At 40.9% G+C, this 26,038-nt stretch overlaps 1 protein-coding gene across 8 annotated transcripts in view; it reads left to right on the top strand.

The window, feature by feature from the left end:
• MLIP (muscular LMNA interacting protein) overlaps positions 1–26,038 on the top strand; it is a 112,097-nt gene that overhangs the window by 67,016 nt on the left and 19,043 nt on the right. For 6 of the 8 annotated variants that reach the window (XM_054195302.1, XM_054195300.1, XM_054195299.1 and 3 more), the window contains 7 exons: positions 4,280–4,345; positions 4,428–4,511; positions 4,607–4,666; positions 6,396–6,440; positions 11,362–11,406; positions 18,292–18,417; positions 23,407–23,595. In XM_054195302.1, coding sequence (XP_054051277.1) covers positions 4,280–4,345; positions 4,428–4,511; positions 4,607–4,666; positions 6,396–6,440; positions 11,362–11,406; positions 18,292–18,417; positions 23,407–23,595 — 615 coding nt within the window. The remainder of the gene's footprint in view (positions 1–4,279; positions 4,346–4,427; positions 4,512–4,606; positions 4,667–6,395; positions 6,441–11,361; positions 11,407–18,291; positions 18,418–23,406; positions 23,596–26,038) is intronic. The other 2 variants (XM_054195305.1, XM_054195304.1) reach the window with 1 other exon arrangement.

Below are 26,038 nucleotides of genomic sequence, written 5' to 3'. Positions count from 1 at the left end.
TAAACATCTTAGGTTGTTGATTTTGTCTGTTTATGGCTGTTCTTCACATTTTCTCCTGTCACAGTGCAATTTGGCTAACTTCAAGAGAGTCTAAAACAGTCTTTCCATGTAATGTTACACTTCTGGGAAAATGCCAAAGACCTAGTAATTGCATCCCATCACCTACACAGCAGACTGCCAGCAGTGCATTATATTCTCTTTGTGTAGGAAAAAAAAGAAAAAGAAAAAGAAAAAGCATTCTCCCTCTCATGCAGAAGGAAAAAGAGAATGGATTTATTATTTTTTTTTATTAAAAAAAAGAAATACAACTGAGGAAATATGGCAGTGATCTGCTACATTGGAGACCCAGCTTTAAGCCTTGCTCTGAGGGAACTCTTACTTGTTGTATTATCAAACATCCATTGGTATAGGGACTGATCATGGCAAATGCAGATTCAAGTCATTCCTTGAAATCCTACAGCAGGAACTTGGAAGACAATTTTTCCCACTCTCAGATGGTAGACCTAACTGCTGGACACAACTGCTAGTAGCCAGCTGCTGCTGTTATCAAGCACGTCAGGAGCTGTCAGGAGCTTTCTGGACCTGGAAAGCATTTCTGACAACACTTTGTTAAGAATATTTTGATAAGAAAAGGTTTTGTTTTCCCCAAGTTCTTCTAGTGTGCACTTACTAGATGAATTTCTTGCATCCAGATTACGTGTTCATGTCAAAATTCTTCTCAAGGCTAGAGATAAATACCTAGTGGTAAGAAAGGAAACAATTTATGCAGTTGTAAAGTGATAAAGGACCTAGTTCATCTGTAATAATAACCAAGCGTGCCAATGTAGGAGTAGGCTATGAGCTCCCTCTTTCTTTCAAAAGCCTTGCACCTTTTAGCATTAATTATAAGAGGAAAAGTAGTCAGGTCTTTTCAGTATCATCTCCCAGGATCTTCAAGGAGTAAGTTAAAGGAACTCCTGGTATGTGAAATAATGTTATAGAGGGATTTTTTTGTGTGTGCTGAGGGCTTAGGAAAATATATTGATGGGAAAAATATGCAAGAGAAATAAAAGAGGAAACTTCTTGCCTTTTCCTCAGCCCAGGGTTTTCACAATACATTAAGGAAGAAGGTCCAGGTTGCAATATTAATTTTTTCTCCTACTGTTGATGTGGTTCATTGGTAGATGAAACAAAGTCCTATATTTCCTATATGTGGCCAAGAGCTTTCATTCTTCTAACAAAATATTGGAGATCCCGTTCAGATCATTTACCAGTATCCTTTCAGCTCTGATACAGATTTAGCAATCAAATAGCTTGGGGGAATGAGGAGGGAAGGGTTGTAGTCATCACTGACGTCAATGGCGTATATGCATCACACCCCCAAAGTTGCCCTTTGCAAGGAAAAATTCAGTGTTTCAGCAACCGGTTATTTCATCTGAACATTTAAATCCTGTCACAAATACTTTTACATTCTCTAAATTACACTCTTCTTTTAAATTGTGGCCCTGCTATTGTTTTTCATATATAATAAAAAATTTGAATGCCTAAATAGGAATGTTCTAGCTCTAATATTGTTAGACCACCAGCATAGGAAGTGAAGCTTAAATGCTGTTGATAGCACTGATTGACAGTACTGCATACAGCACTAGTGCTTTAAATTAATTATAACATTATCGCAGGATAATTCCAGTAATGGGTTCAGAAATACTAGTCGTACTTTTTAAATCTCACATTTTTCTCTATGTGGGAATGTGAAAATAAAAAAAAAAAGCACTGCTGGAAAAAAAATGGAGTTGTATTTTGAAAAGCTAACAACAGGTTAAACAGTACATTTTCTTTGTAGAGGTGATAGGGATGCCTAAAATCTAGTTGTCTCTGTTTCTTCTCTTTCTTTGGAGGACTTGGGCTGTTCATAAAGGAAAAAAAAAAACAACCATAAAAAAGAGATAAAACAGTGAAAGAAATTAGATTAATCGCTTTGAAGATTAGAACTTTTTTTCCCCAAAGGTTCAAAAAGGGAGAAGAACACTGCAGCTTTCTCTAGCACAGCTCCTACATGATGAACGTATCTCAGGGGGACTGTGGAGCACATAGTCCTTGGTGCTGCGCTTACCTGAGTTCTTCAGTCAATGAAGGCTCCAAAATGCAAAGATGTTTTGGTACCCAATTTCTACTGAAACTGATGGATGTTGGCTACTTAAATGATCCAGAGTCTTGGTTCTGAACCGAGATTTGTGGATGTGGTTGTAGTTCCTCTAGAAAGACTCCTCAGTATCTTCTGGGTAGTTGTTTCTTACCCTTGACCGTCTTCACCCTTTCCCAATGCTCTGGTGAAGTGGATATGAAACAGAAGTATTTTTTCTTAACAATTATTTTATTATGTTCATTACCGTACTGGTTTATGGGGGGTTTTGAGAAGCTTAGCAATTTCTCCATGCCAAACCTGTGACTGATTAAAATTTTTTGGTTTTCCTAACTCACATTCAGACTTATCATCCCTCTACAACAGGCCGCTTTGGCAATCCTGGCTCTCTTAGGTACTCAAATGACCCTTCTTCTTCATTTTATCACTTCATTTTATGTTTACTGGAAGGACGTAATCTCGACTGAAGCTGAACAGTACTTGGATGTAGTGCTGAGCCCTCTTTAGCTGTGGCCTCCTCTTCTACAGGACAGTCTGTTCTGAGAATTTAGCTGGGTAACAACGATGAGACAGCAGAGATGAGAAAGGCTATTTATCTTTTCATCTTCTGTCTTGGGATAAGGTTACATTAATTTCTGTATGTCCCCAAATCAATCATTCTTTTACTTTTTTCCTTTGAACTACAACTACTCCAAGGCCAACAGGTTTGTCTTGTCCTTGGAGAGGAGGGAAAACATCTGTTTGGAAAGAAACTACTCTTCATTTTTTCTTACTGTACTCTCTGATAGAAGACATGGTGTTCTATAAATATCCTTCTGTGCAGGACTATTTGTGAATGTTATTAAAATAATATTAAAAGTAAATTGTCATTAACTTTTCAGTTATGCATACATAGATGTATGCTGCCAGTAGCTGGGTAAGGAAAGAAAAAAAATTGTACTCAGCAAAATCAAACTCAGAAATAATTACTTAAGTATATGCTTATTTTCTTTTTTCTTTCTTTTTTTTTTAAAAACATTCCGCCATTTTCCTCCCAGCTCCACATATGTCTTCTGTGACAGCCCTCATACCCACCTCACTGCAATCAGTCCCTTCCCACAGAATCCCACATGCATGAAAACGTGCTTTGCTTGAATGCTCTTTTGTTCTCTTATTATCCTTTATGTGTTTTAAATAAGCAGCAAAATGAAACTTCAGAAAAGCGTAATGTATTAAATAAAAAATCCACAAACCCTGTGGGTCCCTCCCCTGTAGTCCAGCTTCACACATCAGCAGGCTTCCAGCATAATATTTGGTCTCAGCACAGAGTCTATTTGAAAGTCACTTAAAAGCAAAAATGGGTGATGGCAGCGAGAGTGTGCCTCACAGACTCTGGATGAAGATGAAAAGGGAACTGAACACTGGAGTTTGGCTTTTGAGGGTGTTTTGTGAGTTTCCTGATAAAACAGAGGGATCAGCAAACTGATTTCCAGTGTTCTCAAACTTGCCCCAAGTACGGGCATAGGGAAGCGGGGGGTATATCCAAGCACCAGAAGCTTGTGTTTTGCTCTGGAGCAATTGCATACCTGCTTAGTGTGGTACCACATACATACAGCACGTATTTCACTTTATACATTTCAGATTTCAGGCTAAAACGTAAAAACATTGAGCATCGTTTTTGTTGCACTGTGTAGTCACCATCCTCTTTAAACAGGATGCACTTTTTAAAGGCAATGTCTACTGGAGGAAAGGAAAGGGCTTCCCGTGTGCTTGGACCCCTGCCTTGTCCACCTGCCTACAGCCGGTGGCTCTCCAGCAGTGCGCAGCAGGTAGCCCCCGGCCCCCGTGAGGCACACGGAGCACATTCACCACGTTACATTTACTGCCAAGGAGGGGGGCGTTGTTGAAGAGGACGGCAATTTGAACTGGTAGTTCCTGGTCTCTAAAAGTAGAGACAATTCACCTAGCTTGAATCCTCTCTACAATCCCCCCTCTAATTCAGAATCAGGAATTCGTAACATGAAGAACCTTACCAGGTCTGTAATTTCTTCTTTTTCCATCTTTCCATGGTGAAACAGAAAGTGCCACCTTTGGAAACACAGTATTGCAAAAAGTGTATGTTTTCTTGGTTTTTAAAATTTTGAACTCAGTATCACACCAAAATCTTTTGAATTGCAGGCATTAGAAGAGCCAACCAAGACTGCTGGTGTGAATGAAGGCACTGCTTTGGACACCCATTCAGAGGTAGTGCTGTTACATGTCTTGCAAATCTCTATCTGAAAACAAAAAGCCAATGTTAACTGAGTGATCCATCCTCCTTTTTCAGATGTGCTCCCCTGCCCAGCTCAGACAACAAACAGAAGAGCTGTGTGCTGTCATTGATCAAGTCCTGCAGGACCCGTTGACTATGGTAACCCATCAGTATGTGCGATTGACTTTTTCTCTTCCTTTCCTTTCATCTCTTGTCATTAATAAGTCTGTTCTCTGTTGAAAATAATGTTCCAGCGCCGATGCGAGTCTTCTCCAAGTTTTCTGCAGATGAGCATGGAGTCAGATGTTGGCAAGGTAGGTGAATAAGCCCACCCACACACCAAGGGCTCTTTCCAGGTAGATATATAAAGGCAAGCAAAATCACAAAAGAGCCTATGGCTATGGCAACAGAAAGCTGCAGCTGAGAGATGCGACATCAGTAGAAGTGCCTGGTAGTTTAAAAGACATGGAAGGACAGAACTGCAGCCCTGGAGTCAGTGCAGTCTTTGTTGCAGGATGCTTTCCTGAAGTCGGAAGGAGTTACATTATGAAAGAGAAACTGTTTATTAAGGCTTCAGAGGGTAGAATCCACAAGGAAGAAATGCTTTATGCCTTGCCTTCCACATTGCAGGGTTTCTGGCCATCTCCCAGATTTCTTTCCATCTATTTTTCCTTTCTACAGAGGAGCCAATGTTTCTAGCTTCAATGATTGGAAACATCTTTCAGAACATTTCTTTTCATGTTCATTATTGGTTTTCAAATAATGGGATAATGAAATGAATAAATAGACTTGCTATTAAGTGCTGATTTCCTTTTAATGGGCCCTCATGGGAGGGGGATGTCTGCTATATCCATTTACCCTGGATAACTCAGAAAAAGGTAGTGAGAGGCAGGGGTAACTTTCTATACTGGTGTTAAACCTCTGGTTTCACTAAGTTATATTGCTGTGCCTTCTGGGTTCAGGAGGATGACTAACCAAGGGAAGAGGGTCCTGTACTCAGTTTGCCCCAGGTAAGTTTAAGTTGGTCATGGAAGATATAGGAAAGTGAAAATGGCAGAAATCCAACTGGAAACAGGAGGAACGGGATTTTTTCGGCTGAGGAACACATCAAAAAGTTAATGCATTCAAAACATCCTGCACAATGTCCAGTCGACCATGCAAAAATAGGGCACAAAACCAGAATTCCTGAGTGGCTATATTCAATATACACTTCAAATCTAATTTTCATTTTTGGAATTACTTCTGCCAACAAGCACGCGGTGATGAAACGGGCTTCAGGCAGCTGAAAGATGGAAACATGATGGTAGCTGAAGAAGCAGGCAGAGACTTTCACTGAGGGAATATTTCCAATGCCTGTGCTGAATCCAAATTGGTTAACATGCTGCTATTAAGTTGATCTATAGCATCCAAAACTTGCTTCCTTGGGCAATTGAGAATCGAGCCTTGACCAAATGGAAGGCATCTGTTAACAGTCATGAAACCAAGTAAAGGGGGCAAAAGGTGAGTTTAACAGGATGCAGCATAGGGACAAAGCTAAAGGTTGTGAGGACCTCAAAACGAGACAGCATAGTGCTACAAGTGAGGGCAAAAATGAGTCATAGACAGGAAGGACAAAAGAGTGTATAAGTAAATTCCTTAGAATTAGCATGGATTAGTCAGATGAAAGCAAATTCTTGTAAATGAGAACATGGAAAAGTGTCATTCCAGGTCACTTTGTGAGCAAATGTAACTTAAATTTCATGGGGCAACCACACCTATGGCTATCTACTAGTAAGCATTTTGTTATGAGAGTTCTCAGGGATAATTTAAACACCATCCTCGATAGAGTGGGATCAATGTTTTTGACCAGTAAAAATGAAATAAACATACCAAGCAAAACTTTAATAACTTTAACCTTATTCTCATGTATTGCATAAATCTTTCTGGAAAACTGAAGTTTTCTTGAATTTGAGCAAGTAATAACTTGTCACAATGATGAAAATATCTTTGAGTTACTCTTCTTACTCCTCTTTGCTCTTAATATATCTATTTATTTTGTACAAGGTGTCAACAACACTGCAGAGAGCATCTGGGCGTGAAACCAGATATGTAAGTACTTTTACAATTACTCTATGTTTTGCATGCAGAAATGTATAATTTATCTGCTCTTGCTACAGTTCTGGGTGAGTCTGCACAGGCGTCTACTCATGGCATGAGGTGTTGACTAGAACAGAGGAGCGAGCGTGTTAGAGCACTGGCAATTGAGACTTGAGAAGTCTTCCCACTGCTGTAAATCCATCATGGCTGGAATCTCTTCAGCATGGTGTCTATTGCTAATTTTACCTGTGTGAATATTACGTTAAAATGAATTTCTTCACACGCTCCTTTGTTGTTGTTTGCTTCAAGCGTGGGGCAAGAGCTTAGCTATTTGGCAAACAGACTGTTACAGGTGCCGAAGGGTGCATTTGTTTGGACTCAGCCTGCACTGTAGTGGACTTCCTTTGGTAGAACTCCTTTAGTTCTTGCCTATCCATCAGAACTTGGTGGTGACCCAAACTTTTCTTTCCAAGATAAAGAGCTGGCTGAAACCCCACAGTTTATCTTCAGATGAATAGAAGCTCTTTTATCACATATACACACATTCCAACATGTAAAGAAAAGCTCTGTATTGAGTCATCTGTTCAATTATTGAAATATTATACCCAATTAAGATTTTAATTCTCTCTAGCACACACAGTTACTGCAGGTTCCATATTTTACTTACAACTCATCTAGTCATGTGGTGAGAAACCTCTGCTTACTATTCATCATTCAGCATTTCTATTGAACCTCAAATCAAAGCAGTGCTGGCAAAGCAATAGAGGCCTTCCAGTTTTATGCCAGCACAATGCCTGACTGATCAATTCAATTTTGCTTCTTGAATGTGGTGGTATACATATTTTATTGCATACTGTGATTTTTACTTGACAGATTGTGCTGGCTCATACTAATTAGAAAGGATATTGGAAAAGAGCTTTTTAATGAAATAAAGAGTGTGTTTCAGAGGTAGTCTGTGAGAACAGAGTATATTTAATACCACTCCAGTGCAGATCTCCAGCTCCCAAAACTGTGGCTGACATATACCATAAATTCAGGCATCCAACATATGCTTAGGTTTTCTTTGGTGGCATATAAAATCACCCTTACAAACCCTTCCTTCCCAATGTTCCCTGGAACATTCTAGACAAATTAAACAAATCAATATTTAAAAATACATTTCTGAGTAACGCAGAGGATTCTTGGGAGGCTAACCTTCCCTATAAATTGTATGAGCATGTTGAATTTTTTGTGTGTCAGAAAATAGACCAGTGTCTCCAGGCCATGCTGTGGTGGCTGAACTTGGTGGGTCCAGGCTTTCCTGGACTCTGCCATTGCTGCACTCTGCAGCAGAGTCTCCTGAGGGACAAGCCAGATGTCTCTAACAGCCCCCATAAATCACAGCTCTTTCCCCCTCTCTTGCTCTGCTTCCTTGGTAGGACATACTTCTGTGACAGTTAAACTAGGCAGCAGCTTGTCCTCTGGCCCTTAGAGCGAGGGCACACTGAGGTGGTTTTCCATAGTTGTCATCTTCTCTTCCCCTTTCACTTCTCGCCCCCAGCCCAGTACAAGACCCAAGGTGGCCTCATCCCTTCAGCTCACTGAGAGCAGCACGGTCCATGCTACCACGCAGACTGTGATGGAGAACTGCCTGCAAGAGTGGTAGTTGGTGTGGACCAAAGCATGCAAGGGAGTGTGCTAACCATTAACTGGAAAGGCCCTGCTCCTGAGCCTCTCTGTGTGCTGACTTTTGTTGACTAGAGGAGATATAGTCCAGAGGCCAACATTTCTTCATAGTAGGTACAAGATATCTGTTTTGAAACAAGGTGCCTACTTTCAGCCAATCTAACAGTGTCTTCAGTAGAAATCAGGTAATTTAGAAATGTCATTTTCTTAATCTTTTTGTATTCAGGCTTGGGGAAGAGTGGCTGGAAAGCAGAAAAGGACCTGGGGGTGCTGGTGGACGGCCAGCTTAACATGAGCCAGCAGTGTGCCCAGGTGGCCAAGAAGGCCAACAGCATTCTGGCTTGTATCAGGAATAGCGTGGCCAGCAGGAGCAGGGAAGTGATGGTGCCTCTGTACTCGGCACTGGTGAGGCCTCACCTCGAGTCCTGTGTTCAGTTCTGGGCCCCTCTGTACAAGAGGGACATTGAAGTGCTGGAGCGTGTCCAGAGGAGAGCTACCAGGCTGGTGAGGGGTCTGGAGACCAGGTCATATGAGGAGAGGCTGAGGGAGCTGGGCATGTTTAGCTTGGAGAAGAGGAGGCTGAGGGGAGACCTCATTGCCCTCTACAACTACCTGAAAGGAGGTTGGAGAGAGGTGGGTGTTGGCCTCTTCTCCCAGGTGAATAACGACAGGACCAGAGGAAATGGTCTGAAGTTGCGGCAGGGGAGGTTTAGGTTAGATATTAGGAAGAATTCCTTTACTGAAAGAGTGGTCAGGCACTGGAACAGCCTGCCCAGGGAGGTGGTTGAGTCACCATCCCTAGAGGTGTTAAAGAAACGTCTAGATGTGGCACTTCAGGGCATGCTCTAGTGGCAGAGATTGTAGGGGTTTTTTTGTGTGTGTGTATGGTTGGACTCGATGATCTCAAAGGTCCTTTCCAACCATGAAGGTTCTATGATTCTATGATTCTATGATTCTATGAAAATGTTGCTTTGAGGGTGTTTTTGATTAAAAGAAATGCTTGAATTTGTTTATGGGTTCAGGGATAGGAAAATCAGTCATCATGCTAAAGAATTATTTGTAAACACACATACATATAAATATATACATATGCACACATGATAATATTACTAATTACTTCAATAGATTATATGGAGTAGTGGACTATGCACATATTTTGAAATAGCCTGCCATTTAAGAATTAAAAGGGCATAGATTTGCCTTGGCCTCAATTAATTTCTGTCTTCTTATGCCAGTGAGGATGTAAATGGTTGTACAATTAGCAAGAGAGTGTATAAAGTATGGAAAAATGTCTGACTTCAGTGAAATTATAGCAGTTTGTACCAGGTGAAAACTAAGTACTACAGTTGTCATCTGACAACTTTTTAAACTGTATGGTCTTTGATCTGATCCCATTCACCATTTTATAATAGAGCATCTCTGAAGACAACTCTATGGAAAGTACTGCTGATTTGTAATATTATTATTATTAATAATAATAATAAAAAAAAATAATTCTCAAAATAAATTAATTTGATGACTGTTGAATGCCCTAATATATATACTTAGTCATTGTGTTTCTATATTGTCACCAACAAAAGCTTTCTTAACTTTAATTTCAAGTTCTAGCAAATGTATCATTTTGTCATTTAACCCCCTTACAACTATTTAAAAAATAATTTCTCATGATTAATAGGAATAATTACCTTGCATATTATTGACATTTTTGCTGTTCTTGACAGTTTGATTCTAGAAAAAATCTTAAACATTATAGACATGACACACAAGTGAAAAAATGAGAGAGCATGAAGCAGCTAAAAATGCACACAGACATACAGAAATAAGTTGTACTTTTCTTTATCTGTGATCTGCCCTACTTACATACATTTCAGGTAACCCCTTTGAAATTTTTACTCTTAATTTGCAGCACTGAATTGAGAGAATTAAATTCCAGCCTGCTTGTATCTGTAGATCATTCTGAAATGCTTTGATGTCTTTAAGCTCACAATGAGATTGGTTGTCACACTTGGTTAATGGTATGAAAGACAGTCCCTACTATGTAAGTAACCACTCGTAAAAGCTCCAGTTTACTCTGTCAAGGGCAGAAGATGTATTTCTTGTAGATTTAGTGCTAAATCACAGCTGTCCCTGTGTGGGTGGGAAGGTTTCCTCCAGCAGTGTCTGTGTTTTGAGATGTGAGTGCTCTCAGGGAGGTGCACAGTGCTCCGCTGTGACTCGTGGTGACCCTGTTCTCACCATCAGTGCAGGAGTAGAGCCAACAGGTCCAGGGAGTAATTAAGCGTCTCTATTTAGCGCTTGGGAGACCACATCCAGAGTTCTGTGGCCAAATCTCTGCAAGGTCTTTGTCACAGCAGAACAAAGGAAGAGCATGTTCTTCTCTCTCCAAACGTGCTCAAATTGCTTTTCTGCTTGAAATGGTGAGAGGAACATATAGTTGAGTTGATAAAAATCCGACTGTAGTGGTCCTTCTACAGAGGGTGCAGACTGTAAAGGCACTGACTTGTCTTCTACTACAGCTATAAATCTAACCATTCTATCCAGTACTTCTTTTAACACCATAATGAAGAATATTCACATTTTAGAGTCTCAAGGTCTCCAAATCCCACCCACACAAAGGAAGGGCATGTTTTCTGAACAGAAACACTCTGTTATCCAGTGGAACACTTACAAAGCTTGAAGAAGTTGATTGGAGGGATCAATGCACCAGAAATTCTGAATCTCACCACTGTGCGGACAAATAAGCATGTGGCACGTGGCTATTTGACATACACACACATACATATTTTGCATTCATCACATTTATCCTTGATCTGGAAAATAGGGCTTCTGCTGTTCAATGTATACTCAGGGAAAAAAAAAAAAGCAATGCTTGAGTAGGATTTTTCTGGTTTTCATAATGTAAAGTCAGAAGGATGAGAACGGTGGAATTGATAGTGGAATTTACAATTGACAGTGTCAATAACATTGATGCTGCAAATTAACAGACAATGGCAGGATTTATGTATTGGAAATAGATCAAGATGAAGAAGTGAATTTTTGTTGCACTTGGAAAAAGTATCTCTAAAATTTTAACAACAGGCATTCATATTTGATTATACCTTGAAATAAACTGGAAATGACAATGTCTTAATTTCTCTTACCAAGTGCATGTCACTGCATCAGTGATAAAAGCTGTTGTACCTAAACTTACTGTCCACAAATTTTTCTTCCGTCATTGCTATAATCATTTTGATATAGTGTCTAATACTGTATATACCTTTTATTGCAGGCCAACCTGTACAAATCGGCACCTATGGTAACTGAGAGCCAGATGGTATGTATTATGTATTGCTCAGCTGTGATGTGTTGTTTTTCAAAATTTGCACAAGCACAAAATCTAAAGTAATTATTACTTACTTTCTTAGTCCTTTGAAAGAATCTGCAGTAAATATCCTCCTACAAAGCTGCATGGCTTCTACCCAGCTGCATTGCTTTCTTCTGTACTCAATACAAACCTGCCTTAAGTAACTGCAGATCCTGACACTACTTGTAAACCCATGGACCAAATGACAAACTAGAGAGTCTTGCTGAATCTTGAGGTGTATAAAAACTATGGAGTCTACTGCTGGTTCTTGGACTCTTAATATTCCACTTCTACGATTTTGTTTATATGCAACAACGTTCTGGCATCTATTTTCTTCTTACATGCTGTTTTAAATCAAAGCTGGCTTAACTAGTGAAAAGCAAGTGTAAAATCAAATAAATAAAAAATGAGACTACACATCAGATGTTAATTTTATCTCTGATCACAATTTAGTCCTGTTGGAGCCAAACTTTCTGAAGAAGAGTCAGAAGAGAGGTCATGGAGCCTATCCAAGTGACAGTGACCACTAATGAACACTTAGGGAAAAAATGACATGTGGATGAGAAATTTTCCCCATTGTATTTCAGATGATGGAATTTTAGGGACTTCCTGAATCAATTTCTTCTGTTTAGTAATCTTTGACCAGTTCTTCTGTCATGATTTTTCCAGTAACTTTTTGAATCTTGTTATACTTTGGTCTCTACAACATTCTGTAGCAATAGGGTTTAGTTTTTAATTATGTGATGTGTGAAATTGTACTTTATTTCTTTGTTTTAAAGCTACTACTTGACCTCCGTTCTTGTACTGAAACAGCAAATAATTGTTCTCTCTTCATTTTCTAAATATTAACGATTTTCTAGGTATTAACCATAATACCCTATCAGTCACCTCTTTTTCGTACAGAAAAGTCAAAATTGCTTAGTCACTCTTTTAGAAGTGCGGATACTGCCCCACATCTTTGATGATCCCTGTACCTTTTTGATCTTGTATCTTGTATCTTTTTCTGTATCTTTTTCAGGTGTTTCATTTTGGAATTGGGAGACTAAAACCATAAACTGCTCTTGCCTAGCTCTGAACACAGCACTTCCTATTTATATGATGACATGTTAAGGGCCTTCACTGTTATTTCTATTCCTTTCTTAAGAATTCCTTGTAATTTATTTAGTTCATCTTATTTGTATTGAGCAGTAAGCCAATGTTTGCACGGAGCTCTATACAATAAGCCCAAGATATATTTTCCAAGGAGTAAGTTTCAGAGCTCACTAGTTCATCACTGCATGTGTAAATTTAGGATGTAGTTAAGATTTCCCCTGTGAAATGTATCAATGTTGAATTCAGTTAAGTTTCACCTGCCTTTTTGTCATTCATTCACTCAGTGTCATAAGATCTCTCTGTAACTCTTTGCACCAATATTTTATTTTTACTCTCTTGAAAGATTGAGCATTACCAGCAAACTTTGTCACCTTCTTAGCCACTCTTTTCTAGCTGATGTACACCCGTAATTCAAAGCCCAGATTCCAGAGCACATCTCTGAGGAGCTCTATTTGTGACTTCTCTCTATTGTGAAATTTAAACATTTATTCCAGTCTGTTGCTTCCTATCTTTTAACTGGTCCATAGAAAATATTCTTTTTTACTCCACAGCAGTTTCTTTACCTCAGTAGACCCTGCTGAAAGACCTTCACTAAAGCCTTTGGAAAATCATGTGTAGCATGGCTGCACATCCAGTGGACTTCATGATCTGTGATGCAGTCTCATTTTATTATCCCTGGTCATCCTCTTAAGAGACCCACTGGGAAAAAAACCCAAACAGTGAGCCTCACGCGAGATGGTCTGTTGATTCTCACTTGGTTTCATCTAATGTGTGTTCCTAGATGCTGAATGATTCTCACATTACTAGTTTAAACATAATGTACATCTGCTGTGTCACCCAGCTTTCTTGTAGCACTGACTCTTTAAAATAACCGTAAAAGATTTCTCAGGCATGAGTGCCCTTTCAAAAGCCATTCCCTGTTATTTGTCCATACGTATACTAATTCTTTTCTTCAGTAGGAGAGCCTGTGCTCCTACTACTTTGCGCAGCCTGAAATGTCACACATACTAATTTGTGATTCCTCGTTCTCTTCCGGATCCTGTAGTAAAACCTGCACCATAGCTGCCGCATCTCATTCTTCCGCTGCTGATTATGTCTGAAATTAAATACCACAATTCACAATGTGGCAATTTCTCACTGGAATTCCTTTACAACTTTATTTATTCCTTGCACTTTATTTGCTCATTTTATTGATTTGTTCTCAAATCTCTCTTATTGACACTGTACTTGAGACAGTTCCTCCAATTTGTTTCCTTGCCAGTGTGAGATGTGAGAACCTCCCTGAGTCTTCCTGTGAGGAAAGCTGAAGTGAGGAATTAATTTTCAGCCTCGGTCTCCTCTTCTTTGTGCATCTTTTTTATGTCTTGATTATATCTACTGGCCCCATAGACTTTTAGTTGTAAGGAAATTTAGCAAGATTTTTTTTCTCAAAGTCTTTCTTGACCTAATATATAATGTTTTAATGTTATGACCTAGTTTGGGGTTTTTTTGGTCTTTTTTTTTGTCTTTTTTTTTGTCTTTTTTTTTTCTCTAGATTTTATTTGAACACAACTTTTTGTATTTGGAGCCTTTTACTCCTTATTTCTTTTTCCACTTTTTTGCACTGCCTTTTGAACATCCCAGAATTTACTGATCTCTTCAACTCTTTTTATAAGCTGATGCACACCTTCCACCTTCCCTGAAACATTACTGTCTTAAGCAGAATTCTGGTCACTTATAACCATTTCATCCTTTCGGCAGCTCCTTTGATTTTTTTTTATTATTTTTTTATAGCTATTTTAATTACTTATTTACTGCTTTAAAGTAAAATAGTACTAAATTCAGCATCGTTTAAGATCCACTTCAAGTCAGAATGACATAAAATATAGCCTAGTTGGCAGGTCCAGCATAAAATCAGGGGTCATGGGTGCATCTATCCACTTAAAATGATTTCATGGCCTTTGAGCACTGATAAAAAACAGTCAGTGGAAGGAAGTCAGTGTTGGCCATGGGTCTACATCTATACTTTGTCAAGCACCAAAATGCAGGCACTGCTGAAGTGAAATGCATCAGTTATACTGAGGAATGGTCCATAGAGAGCCATCACGCAGCAAAGTAGGAAATGAAAGAGATTCCTGATATACTGTAGGAAAATGGGGGTGAAAGGAATTTAAATGTGCTAAAAGAGTTTTCCAAAGAAAGGGAAGGAAGCAGGGAGGGAAGCAGAGAGCAGCATCGGTGCTAAGGGCTTGCCCTTAGGCCCCTCCTTGCCACCAACTCGGGCAGCGAGCAGCACCTGGGCAAACCTGCTCCCTTTCCTGGTCGCCTTTCCCCAGAACAGCGGCAAAGAAAGCAGGTGCTCTCAACAGTTTAGAGGTTTCTCAGGTGACTTTGGCTTCTCAGCGCTGACAGAAGATAACTACAGCGGCTGGGGCGTGCTGCGTTGCATACTTGCCCCATCTGCCTCAAGGCCCCTTTCCCCAAAACTAATTAAGTTGTTGGAAAGGAATGGGAATGGTCCCTCTCCATGAAGGTCCCTTTCCATCCCAGCCCAGAAGGCTTCAAAAACTGCAGGAGACTTATGTGTACAGAACAGTTGGATATAAAGGTTAGGCAGGCAAACAGATGGGTTCGGTGCTTGCTATTTGTAAAGCGATGTCTGTTGGAAGCAGAGCAAAAAGGAAAGAAAGAGGATGGTAATTATTTTATCCCAAGGTTAACTCTCGTGTTCTGCTATATATTTTTATCTGATCACGTCATATTTTTGTTAAACATTGTCTGGTTGTCACAGAGGCAGGCTGCTTCAAAACAGCACTGCGTCGAAAACATATTAAAAAGCCAATTCCTTGTTAAACATTAAGAGGCAACTTTCTTGTTTACAGGAAAGCTGTTCAGGTACCTGGAACGTCTTAATGTCTGTGTAGTGACACAAAGCACCGCAAGGAGGGAGTGCAGTCACTGCTAGCTATCAAAGAGGGGTCTGGCCCTACATACTTTGGGGGTCCCTGAGTACTCTGGATAAGAGGAAGTAACAGCGACTCAGATAGAAGAAACATGCAACTCAGAGGATTTTAGGCCCCTGCTGAGAAGAACGGGGTTGCAACTGGGACCTTACTCATCAGTTTCAGCAGGATCTCAGTGTCATAATAGAGGAAAAAATTAGAGATGAACATGCCCATACTCCTGATGACGAGAAAGTTCAGGCTTCTGACTTCTGGGGTGAATATCATGCATGGTTCATTTTCATACAGCCAAAATATCTTCTGTCCCTGAAGAAGGGTGACCATGTCCATCCTGCCTAGCAAGGGACACCCTGGCCCACTGTATCCTCCTATTTCTGACTGTGTGCTTGTTGACCTGGGCCAAAACCATGCCAGGGTGCACCTTGGCACCAAATCAGTACAACTGATGATGGGTCATCTCTGGAGCTTATGTCTTGGGCCTGTGTAATATGCTAATAGGGCTGTAGCCATGTGGCGGCAGCCCATTGCTACCCTAACAGCCTTTACCATTTTTCAGTGCCGTCGCAGGAAGACAACACTTTCCTTGGCAAAACGAAGTCTTAGCTTGCTTCTCAGCAATGACAGTTGTGCCACCCGCTATCAAAGAAAGAGTTCAAGTTTTTACTTTTGGATCAAAGATTTTATATAGCTTGTCAGGGAGCTAATAAAGTATTTCAAATTCTGGTTGCTGGCTGCTATCTGCCATCCCGTTAGCCGAGTCAGGCATAAACATGTGATGCAGTCAGCACTTGAGTGTGTGTGATGTTTAGAAAATGCTTCCTTAAAAGCATTTCTACAGTGTGCTTTTGGAAGAGGTTTCCTGCATAAAGAGAGTAGCTTATCCTTGGTGATTTCAGGTGCTTCAATGGGCATTTTATTGCATGGTTACATGGTGTGGAGGAGCGCTAGAAGGCCACAGGTCCTTTGTCTGTGTAATGATGACTTCATAACAACTGTAGCTTTCTTTCTATTTTCATATTTACCTTTGTGTGGAAAGACAGGAGTCTTTCATTTTTACAAACTCTTCTCAGAAATCTTGGAGAGGAAAATAATTATTTTATGGTGAATCCTACGAAGAAATAGTCATGAATTATAGACTGTAAGTTCCTTAAATGAGCACTTTATCTTTCACTGAGTTGACCTTCTTAATGAAAAAGTTTTTAATGCAGCTTGGCAGTCATCACTCTTTAGAAAAAGTTAGTATCATCTCATGGCTTATTTCTGCCTTCAGTTGAATACGTTTGTTCTTATTTGATGAGGCAGATGAAAGGGCCCCAACCTGTGGAAAGGAGGGAGGGGATAAAACACAAAGGCCTGGGCCTTGCTTTTCCCAGGTGTGTTGAGATCCTCCCTACCTCTGCCACCTTCACCTCAGCCCCTGGGCACTGCTCTGTCCTTTCCCAGGGCAGAGGCAGAAGCACAAGACGTGGGGACATCTCCTGCCTCCTGTGCTCTGACGGGCACCCCTCTTGCCCTGTTCTTGCTGGATGCCTGCAAATCTTATATTAAGGTGATCCATAACTCAGTTTACATGATACCTCCAGCAATCTCAGCTGCGTCATTTTAATCTTACTTTCACAGCAAGCTTCTCTTATTTCCAGGCAGATTGCTTAAAGTGTATTGCTTTTGAAAATAGGCAGCGTGGCGTTATTAAATGTACATAGTCTACATCTTATAAACAAATCTAATAGTGAATCAAGTTTCTTCTCTGCATTTTTATACCCTGCTGGGTGCTGAGGGTGGGGGTCTGTGACAGCAGCTCAGTCCCAGTCCCGGCTGGGCAAGCTGTGCCGCTGGGCTGCAACCACAGAAGGAGCTCAGCAGCAGCCCTGTTGTTATCTACGTAAGTTGTGACAAAGACCGCCCATTTTCTATGGGGTTGCTGTAACAGCGAAGAGTATAACTGACTTATTTAAAAGTTTAAATTAAATCACAGACCCCTCCAGGACTTCAGTACTTACCAAATTCCAGTAAGAATGTACAGTTCTTTCTTCCTTTTCTTTGCTTAGCGAAAAAGTTGTCTATTTTAAAATTATCCCCTAGCCTCCGTTTAGAGTTTATGCCACATTCCATCATGTCAGGTTTTACTGTAAGGATTCTGAAAGCCACAGATGTACTAAATTGACAAGTTAATAGTCAATTTTTTGGTTGGCTGGTAGCTAAGCAAGAGATTTTTTCGTGATTAAATAATCGGATTTGTCTGAAATGAGGGGTATCACACATCCGTGCCGATTAAATTCTCTAAAATTGTACTTTTCCAAGTGAACTCTTAATGATACTGTGCAAATCCAGCATGCAATCACTGGTATTTTTCCCCAGAAAGACTTTCCCCTAATATGTTGCTGCCTGGACGTAAGTCAACAGCATCACATGTCGCCCTTCCCTGTTTCACAGTTACTGTTTTGAGCAGCCCAGAAAGGAATTTGCAGACGTGTGGCTGTGCATAAAGTGTGACTTGGTGAACTTATCAAGATGCAGCGGAACAGCTAGCAAAAACAGCCAGCAAAACCCACAAACCATAGTCTGACAGCCTGGCATCTATTTTTGTGTCGGTAACAAACAGATGTCAGCGATGAGGTTCTGTGCATAAAAACACCTCTTGTCATTTTCGTCTACAATCTGTATTAAAATAGGCCAGGCAGCATGACACCTGAATAATTTTGGTGGTGAAATATGTTATTAATAAAACTTAAATCTAGTCCATACAGGCCCACTGTAATTGACTTGTCTAACAAATATTCTGTAGATTATAAAGTATTTTCTTTTATTTTTCTGGGTGAAGACAAAACCTGGTGTCATTCGTCCCGTGCTGGTGAAAGGAAAGAGTGCACAACAAAAGGAGGAGCCCTATCAATCCAATCCTTTTAAAAAGTACCTTGAAGAAATCAGTGATCAAGATACCGAGCAGGTGAGTAACTCTCACTCTGAAGGATTTTGTAGCCTCAGCTTAAAGCCATCCTTAAAGATGATGGAATAATCTTAGATCCTTTTTTTTTCCTGGTCTCTTCTTTTTTTGCAACGTTAGAGGATTCCCCAAGGGGCACTTGGCTCCTGGAGGAGAGTCTCCAGGCTGGAGATGGGCAGCTGGGCTTTCTACAGGGACATTTTTTTTGGTGATCTAAAAAAACTGTATGTTGAGGAGAGGACCTTTGTACGATGGCTGTAGGAAACACTGTACAAAAGAAAGTGGAAATCTTGTGCTCCCCTGTCAAGCAGGTGTCTGGATCAGATCTGCTAGAAAGCACTTCCACCATTTGGGGTCCAGACCCAAATCCTCTCTAAAGAGAACGGAGGACAGCAATGACTGGGCAAGGTTCACTCTTCCCTCTCAAGGGAGACTGCAGAGGAGCACCAGTGAGTTTCCTTGTCACTTCCCAGTGCGTAGCGCCCCCAGGTCCATATTCATGTCTCTCCACAGCTTGAGGGGACAGCTCTTCTACCACATGCAAACTTCCTTAACAGGCAGCCCATGGGGGAGCACAATTGCTGCCTTCTCCCACAGACCTCTGCATAAAGCAATAGGATCACTTTGCAAAAGCACATCTTGAACTTTGCTGACCCGTATGAAGCATGATCTCAGAGAAACCCCAGGTGAATGGTTCAGTCTGCCTTTTCTTGTACATTTGTGTTTATGTGTGTTATTGTGAGTTAAACCTTAACTGTGATACATAATCTGAACCTCCCTGTAGAGGCTTATTATTAACCTAACCAGTATGTTCGGAATCTTCCATCTAGAGGGTAGTAAAATGAAGCCAACAGTCCTCTTGTTAGACACGATGTGAATAAAATACCTTACTAATTGAAGTTCTCTTACTTCTATGCCTCTCTAGTCATGTTAGACACTCTAGTAATGGCAGTCCTCTCTTCTTCCTTTTGTAACTGATTTTTTTTAAGATTCCCCTTTTTTTAAGATTCCTCCCCATAGCTCTTACTTGCTGTAGGACAATCCTGTCATTTCTCAAGAGTACTGCGTCATTACAAAAAAAGGAAGATTTATTTGTAGCATGAGTGGGTTCCAGCAGCACATATGGGTGGCATCAGAAGTTTTCTCATTCTATAGGCTCTATAGGATGTGGAATGTCTGTAAAATATAAGAATAAAGATGATTTACAATTTGCCTCTGAACTTTTGAGGTTGACAGTGAATATTTGATTTCAGAGACTACAGGTGAGTTCATAGTGAGTTTTTCATGCTTTAACTTTCTAAGAACCTTCTGGTGCCAAGGCACTGTGCTGCCGCTTGCCTGCGATGAAAGAGGAGGAGAGCTTGAGCTTGAGCTACTGCTAGAGAACTTCTGGTCTAGGCCACCTCAGCTGGGCCTCTCTGCAAGGTCAGGGGCAGCTCATACCTGCCTTTCATCAGGGCTGGGCACTGATTCTGCTGGGTATTGTTTTGCTGATGAAGGAACAAAGCAATCACCAAACTTCGTATTTTCAGGCAAAGGCAAACCTGGGGTTGTTGCCATAGTCTGAAGCTTACTGACATTTGAAGCTAATTGTGAAAAACAGTCAACTTACACCTTATAAATTACTTATGGTACCTATTACTGAAGTACTGAGGATGTAAAAAGTCCATGAATAAATGTGGTTGTTATAACAAAAGCCAGAATCATTTTATATAAAAGCTATGTATTAAAATGAACTGAACAAATAGTGCACTGACTTTGATAGATGGAAAAGTTAATTTCACAATGAATATGTTCAGTTTTGCTTCTTTTATTTAAAAGAACAATGTCATATGCTTTAAAGTACTGATAAATTGGTATTTTTATCCTAACCTAAGAAGTACCACAGGTTGCTGTAAAATACTTGTTATTTTGGGAGATGTCTATTAAGACATCTTTGTTATGAAAAAGGAAGTACATAGACCTGTATTCAGATGGATTGACTGACTTAACAGAAGCTGGTTTTGTTTGTGTGAGAAACGGCCATATGATTCTAGTGGTGGTCTAATGCAACAATTAATAGTACGATAATAACCAGATCTGGGGAAAACACTGAAGTGCTGAGCGTGACAGCATATGCTTATGATTTCAGCTCTTGCCTCTCAAAGGAGGTTTATGGTGCTGATATAATTCCCTTGTGAGCGGAGGTGGCCTGGGTGCCCGCATGAGGATGTTCACCACCTTGCAGTGCCTGTGGGACTCTCCTGAGGGGTCTCAGTGCCTGTAAGAGGGCTGTGGCGCTGCCTGTGGAACTGGGCTCCGTGCCCAGACAACAGCTTGAGAATTGCGGTGGTTGCCTCTGATCACGGGGCTGTTAGCCTACAAGGACACTCGTTCTCCCTCTTCACCTGCTCTCAGTAGTTAGGGCTTTTGCCTGCACAGCGGCTGGCTTCCAAAGACTGGGAGGCGTTCCCACCAATATTACCCCAGAATCAGGTAAATTGACTGCTTTCATGGGATATGAGAGCTGTGAATTAAAACTAGGAAACTAACAGCGAGGCTTTCTGCGGAAGAGCCGGTGTTAGTCCACTTGTCCGCAAATAAGAACTTAGCAGGCGCCTACTGTGGCTGAGGGCAAAACTGCTCATACTGTTGCTGATTTTCCCTGGTTTTCTTTGCAGGTTTTCCCAGTCCTGCTGGGAGATTCAGCTCTTACATTTCTGTTCTCTCCCTCTCTCTGCATTTTCTTTTCCTTTCTTTCTCATACCATTGCCAACAACACCCTCCCTAGGTGACGTTGCTGCCTCTGCTTCACCCAGCCCATCTTGAAAGGACAGGCCCTTTCAGGCTGCACCTTCAAGGATGGTACAGATTAGATGAGGTTCCAGATGCCATCAGCTTTATTAACTTCTCTCCTTTCATTTTTTCTTAGATCTCTGCAGTACCTCCCCTCCCTGCCAAACCTCCCAGTGTGACACTGAGCACTGGTGACTATGTGGGTGACATTCACTTTGAGACAGAATGATGCAGCCAGCCTTAACTGATGAACTTCAGCTTCACATCCCTTTGTTGGATGCACGTTGCTTTTCTTTTTTTTTCACAACAGAGAGTAACTTGTTTGCTTTTCATTTGATTAAGAAATGTCCCCATGCAGAAAAGGCCATTTCCCTCGTAAAAAAAATTTAACTTTTTCTTTAACAGGCAGCTGTTCTCATGCAGATAATCCAAAGTAGTGGATGGAGACAAAAAGAGATTTCTAAATTAGTAAGGACCTTCTGGAAAGGGTGTAGCTCAGCTCACAGATAGCTGGTTTTATCTGTGTTTTGGGTGTCCTGTATGTAGATTGACACTGGTGTGACAATAAAATTTATAAACCAGAGAAAAATCCCATTTTATTTTGGCTTTTTCTCATACTATCTTATGCTGTTGCCTTTTTTTTTTTTTTCCTGAGGACACATACAACTTGTAGCAGTGGCTACTCAGTGGATATCCCCCGCTTAAACATTTGTTAAAGGCAGAGCGTAGCATTTCTGAGGTTCCAAACTGGCAGTATTAAGCTTCCCACATTTTTAGATGCCCTTAATGGAGATGGCAATTTGCCCCTCGTGAGACAGAATTTTTTTTCTCCTGCTTAGTACATTTCAGGAACGTTTCATGAATTTTGCAAGTATGCTCCAGTTTGTTCAGAAAAGCACCATAAAATTTATTGGAAGTATATGTAACTCGTGAGCAGTGTTGATGCGACAGCTTCATGAAAATTTTCATTTAAAATTGGTGAAACAGAATCTCTTCTGGGGAAAAAGTAGGGCATTTTGTTACACAGTACTATGAAAACAACTCATAATGAATGTTAGAGAATTCATACGCTTGCAAATATTTATTAACAAGAATGTACATAGGCTCCTTTGTCATTAAAAAAAATAAACCACTTTGGGCAATGGAAGAGCAAGATAAGGATGAACTAGAGAGATATGAGTTGGCATGAAGCTGTGAGGCCAGTTTGCCAAGGTTTATCATTAATAAGAAATAGGGCTGATGCCTCTGAGGGGGAGCAGCAGGAGGCAAGGTCCATGTGAAGTGACTGCTGCCTGGTCCCCTTCCAGCTGCTCCCACCACTGCCGGGCTCTGATCTGCTCATTTGCTCACGCTCGCTCTTCTGGCGAGCAATACATTATTAGCTTCTGGGTCACAAATTCTGTCACAAATTTTCTGGGTCTTGAGCTCAAAGGCACAGCGTGCAGGGGAGGTTCTGGTCTGGACTCAGCCAGCCAAGCGGGTGACGATTCGGGATGTATTGTGTCAACTACCTTGACAAAAGCTAAGCACGAGATTTGTGCCAAAAGCTGGGTATGCCTCCTTGACTCTATCCCAAATCTTTAAAAAATCAATTTTTTTTAAAGGATTTTATCCTTTAGGTGCAAAAAGCACACATGTATTGGCTTTTTTTAACCAGAAACACTAATAACTGCTGACAACTTGCAGTACTGCAATATATCGTGCGTGCACCTTCACTTGTCTAACACTTCAATGGCTGAAAAGGCTTGTTAGAGTCTTTTTTAAAAGCCCAAAGTGCTCCTGCTAGTACATAGATAAGGCAGACTTTCTTTTGTACCTCTCAGACACTGTTTTCAGATTGGTTTTGCTTCCAATCCAACCTCTCAGAAAATGTTCCAAAATGCGGCCATTTTATCCTAACACACGATCCTTCTGGGCTTTCCTTTTCTGTCACTTGAGCATCAGTTGAGCTGCAGGAGGGAGATGCACTGGACCCCAGATGAAGCATAACTGCCTTAATGGGACATCTACAGCAGGTTTTTGTGTGTGCACTTCCGTGCCAATGAAAGTGCTTAGTGTAGAACAATTCTATTGGCATGAAGGTAGAGTATCTTCCCTAGTTAATCATCAAGCCCTGTGAAATGAAAAAAGGTGCAAGACAAGCACTTTGCTTTCTGTCCAAAGCTCCTTTTTTGCATCCATTAATCTGTTTCTGTTTACTTTTCTTTTTTTTCATAGGAGACTGCTCTCCTACACCCTCTGTATCCAACTAAACTGATCCCTTCAACTAAGTCCCCTTTGCGTCCTCCATCCGTCTCCCTCGCTGACTGTCTAAACCCCGGACCTTTCAGCCACTTGTCTTCCATCACGTGTGATGTTCATGAGAATCCTTATAGCCCTTACAGTCACAACTCTTTGTACAATAAGGTGAGCGTCAAGTGCGGTGTGATTCAAGAGCTTTGCCAGGCTTTCACCCTTTAAATTCTAGGCAGAATTCAGCCGAGTCATCAGGATTTAGTGCTGGCAGGTGCTCTGGGAGATGTGTCTCGGATGAGCCTGTGTCTCCAGTGTCTCCAATATCTCCTGGAGATATTACTGCTTTTCCTTCCCTTGGCACAGCTCATGTCAGGGCTGGCTTCCTCCAGACCAGCTAGGACAGAGCTTCCACCACTCTTTGTTCTCTAAAGGAGGAATAATCGATTTCATTCCTCATGCTCAGATTACTTTTAACATTTAACCTTACTAAAGTAATGGCCTATTTATGTTCTTCTTTGGGACTGAGGGAAGGGAAGCTAACCTGAGAGAAGTACAAGCTTTTCTGCTGGCTTTATCTGTTCCTCCTGAGAAGCAATTGTCTCTTGCCAATGCAAAGGGAATCACACCCTGGCTGATATTTGTGTCTTTGAAACAGCAATGAAGAAGGACAAAATCTCTGTTGTCCAAGGTGTGTGGGTGACAGGGCTGGCAACTGACCTTTGTAAGGTGAAAACTGGGCCCTATGTCTTAACTGAAGCCTTTTCAAAGAACAACTGGCACTAGGTATTTATAATACCTCAAGAGAGTCCCTGTCTGGTGTTAGAAAAGCATCAGTTGTGGAAGTCCATAAAAGATACTGTTTGGACCCCTCAGATGCATCCCTTCCATGTCCTCTTGTTCTAACACAGAATCTGGCTACAAATGCTCAATCCTTGATACCAGGAGAGATTATACCACTCTGAGATATACAGTGTGCTTTATTTGGGATACAAGAGTTTAAAAGACAGGCATTAGGTGCTGTTTCTTTAGAATCATAGAATAATTGAATGGTTTGGGTTGGAAGGGACCTTAAAGATCATCTAGTTCCAGCCCCCCTGCCATGGGCAGGGACACCTCCCACTAGACCAGGCTGCTCAAAGCCCCATCCAGCCTGGCCTTGAACACTTCCAGGGATGGGGCATCCACAGCTTCTCTGGGCAACCTGTTCCAGTGCCTCACCACCCTCACAGTAAAGAATTTCTTCCCAATATCTAATCTAAATCTCCCCTTTTTCAGTTTAAAATTGTTACCCCTCGTCCTATCATTACATTCCCTGATAAAGAGTCCCTCCCCATCTTTCCTGTAGGCCCCCTTTAGGTACCAGAAGGCCGCTATAAGGTCTCCCTGGAGCCTTCTCTTCTCCAGGCTGAACAACCCCAACTGTCTCAGCCTCTCCTCGTAGGAGAGGTGCTCCAGCCCTCTGATCACCTTTGTGGCCCTCCACTGGACCTGTTCCAACAGGTCCATGTCCTTCTTGTGTTGAAGATTACAGAGCTGGACGCAGTACTCCAGGTGGGGTCTCACCAGAGCGGAGTAGAGGGGTAGAATCACCTCCCTCGACCTGCTGGCCACACTTCTTTTGATGCAGCCCAGAATACGGTTGGCTTTCTGGGCTGTGAGTGCGCATTACCTGCTCATGTTGAGCTTCTCGTCCACCAGAACGCCCAAGTCCTTCTCCTCAGGGCTGCTCCCAAGCCTTTCTCTGCCCAACCTGTATTTGTGCCTGAGATTGCCATGACCCAGGCAAAGGACCTTGCACTTGGCCTGGTTGAACTTCATGAGGCTTTCTCTTCCATCTCATAAGATTTAGTGAAAATCAACAGGAACCTATGATGTTAACCATGATTAATACAAAAAATTTAATAATTAGATCTTATGAAGCAGGATTGGTGACAACAAAGATTTTTGACAATAGTATCTTTTTTGAGACTTCTTTGGAGAATTTTCAGTATAACTGAATTTACCATTGATTGTTTCCTAATGTTTAGAATTATTTTAATTATTTAATTATTTGCAATAATTTTAAAATCTCAGCCAATGAAGATAAGATTAACTGATATAAAATGTGATAACTCAATTGTCAGAGGTAGGTGAGATTTTTAAGCATTACTAGTAGTGCTAGTAAATACCTTTAGTTCTGAACTGATGTCACTCACTAGTTAGGTGTGGCCCAATACTTTGGGAACCAGAACAATCAGACGTCAGTACTGAGCTAGTTTCATGCAAACAGAGATTTATTTACACAAGAAGTAAATAGTCACCACTGATTTTTTTTAATATTTCTATTTTGGTGTATAGTATTAACATTCTTTGATAACCAAAGGAAGATTAATTTTGATCTTATTCACATAATCAGTATTTAAAATTTGAGTCAATATATGTTGACAAAAACTCTGACAATATTTGCCTATGATTTGTTGCAATAACCCTGCCTTCTGCGCCACCTAACTACAGTCTGAGCTATTCATGTTTTTAAAAAGAAATTATTTAATTTATTTTCATAAATAATGGAAGTAACAGAAAACACAGTACAGTAGACACATTATCAAGTGTTGAAATTTCAAACTGTTAGACC

The sequence above is a fragment of the Rissa tridactyla genome, chromosome 3, assembly GCF_028500815.1.
Source record: "Rissa tridactyla isolate bRisTri1 chromosome 3, bRisTri1.patW.cur.20221130, whole genome shotgun sequence".
In the NCBI taxonomy this organism is placed as follows: Eukaryota; Metazoa; Chordata; class Aves; order Charadriiformes; family Laridae; genus Rissa; species Rissa tridactyla.
The sequence above is the reverse complement of the archived record's forward strand: the minus strand, read 5'-3'. Positions and strand labels throughout refer to the sequence as shown.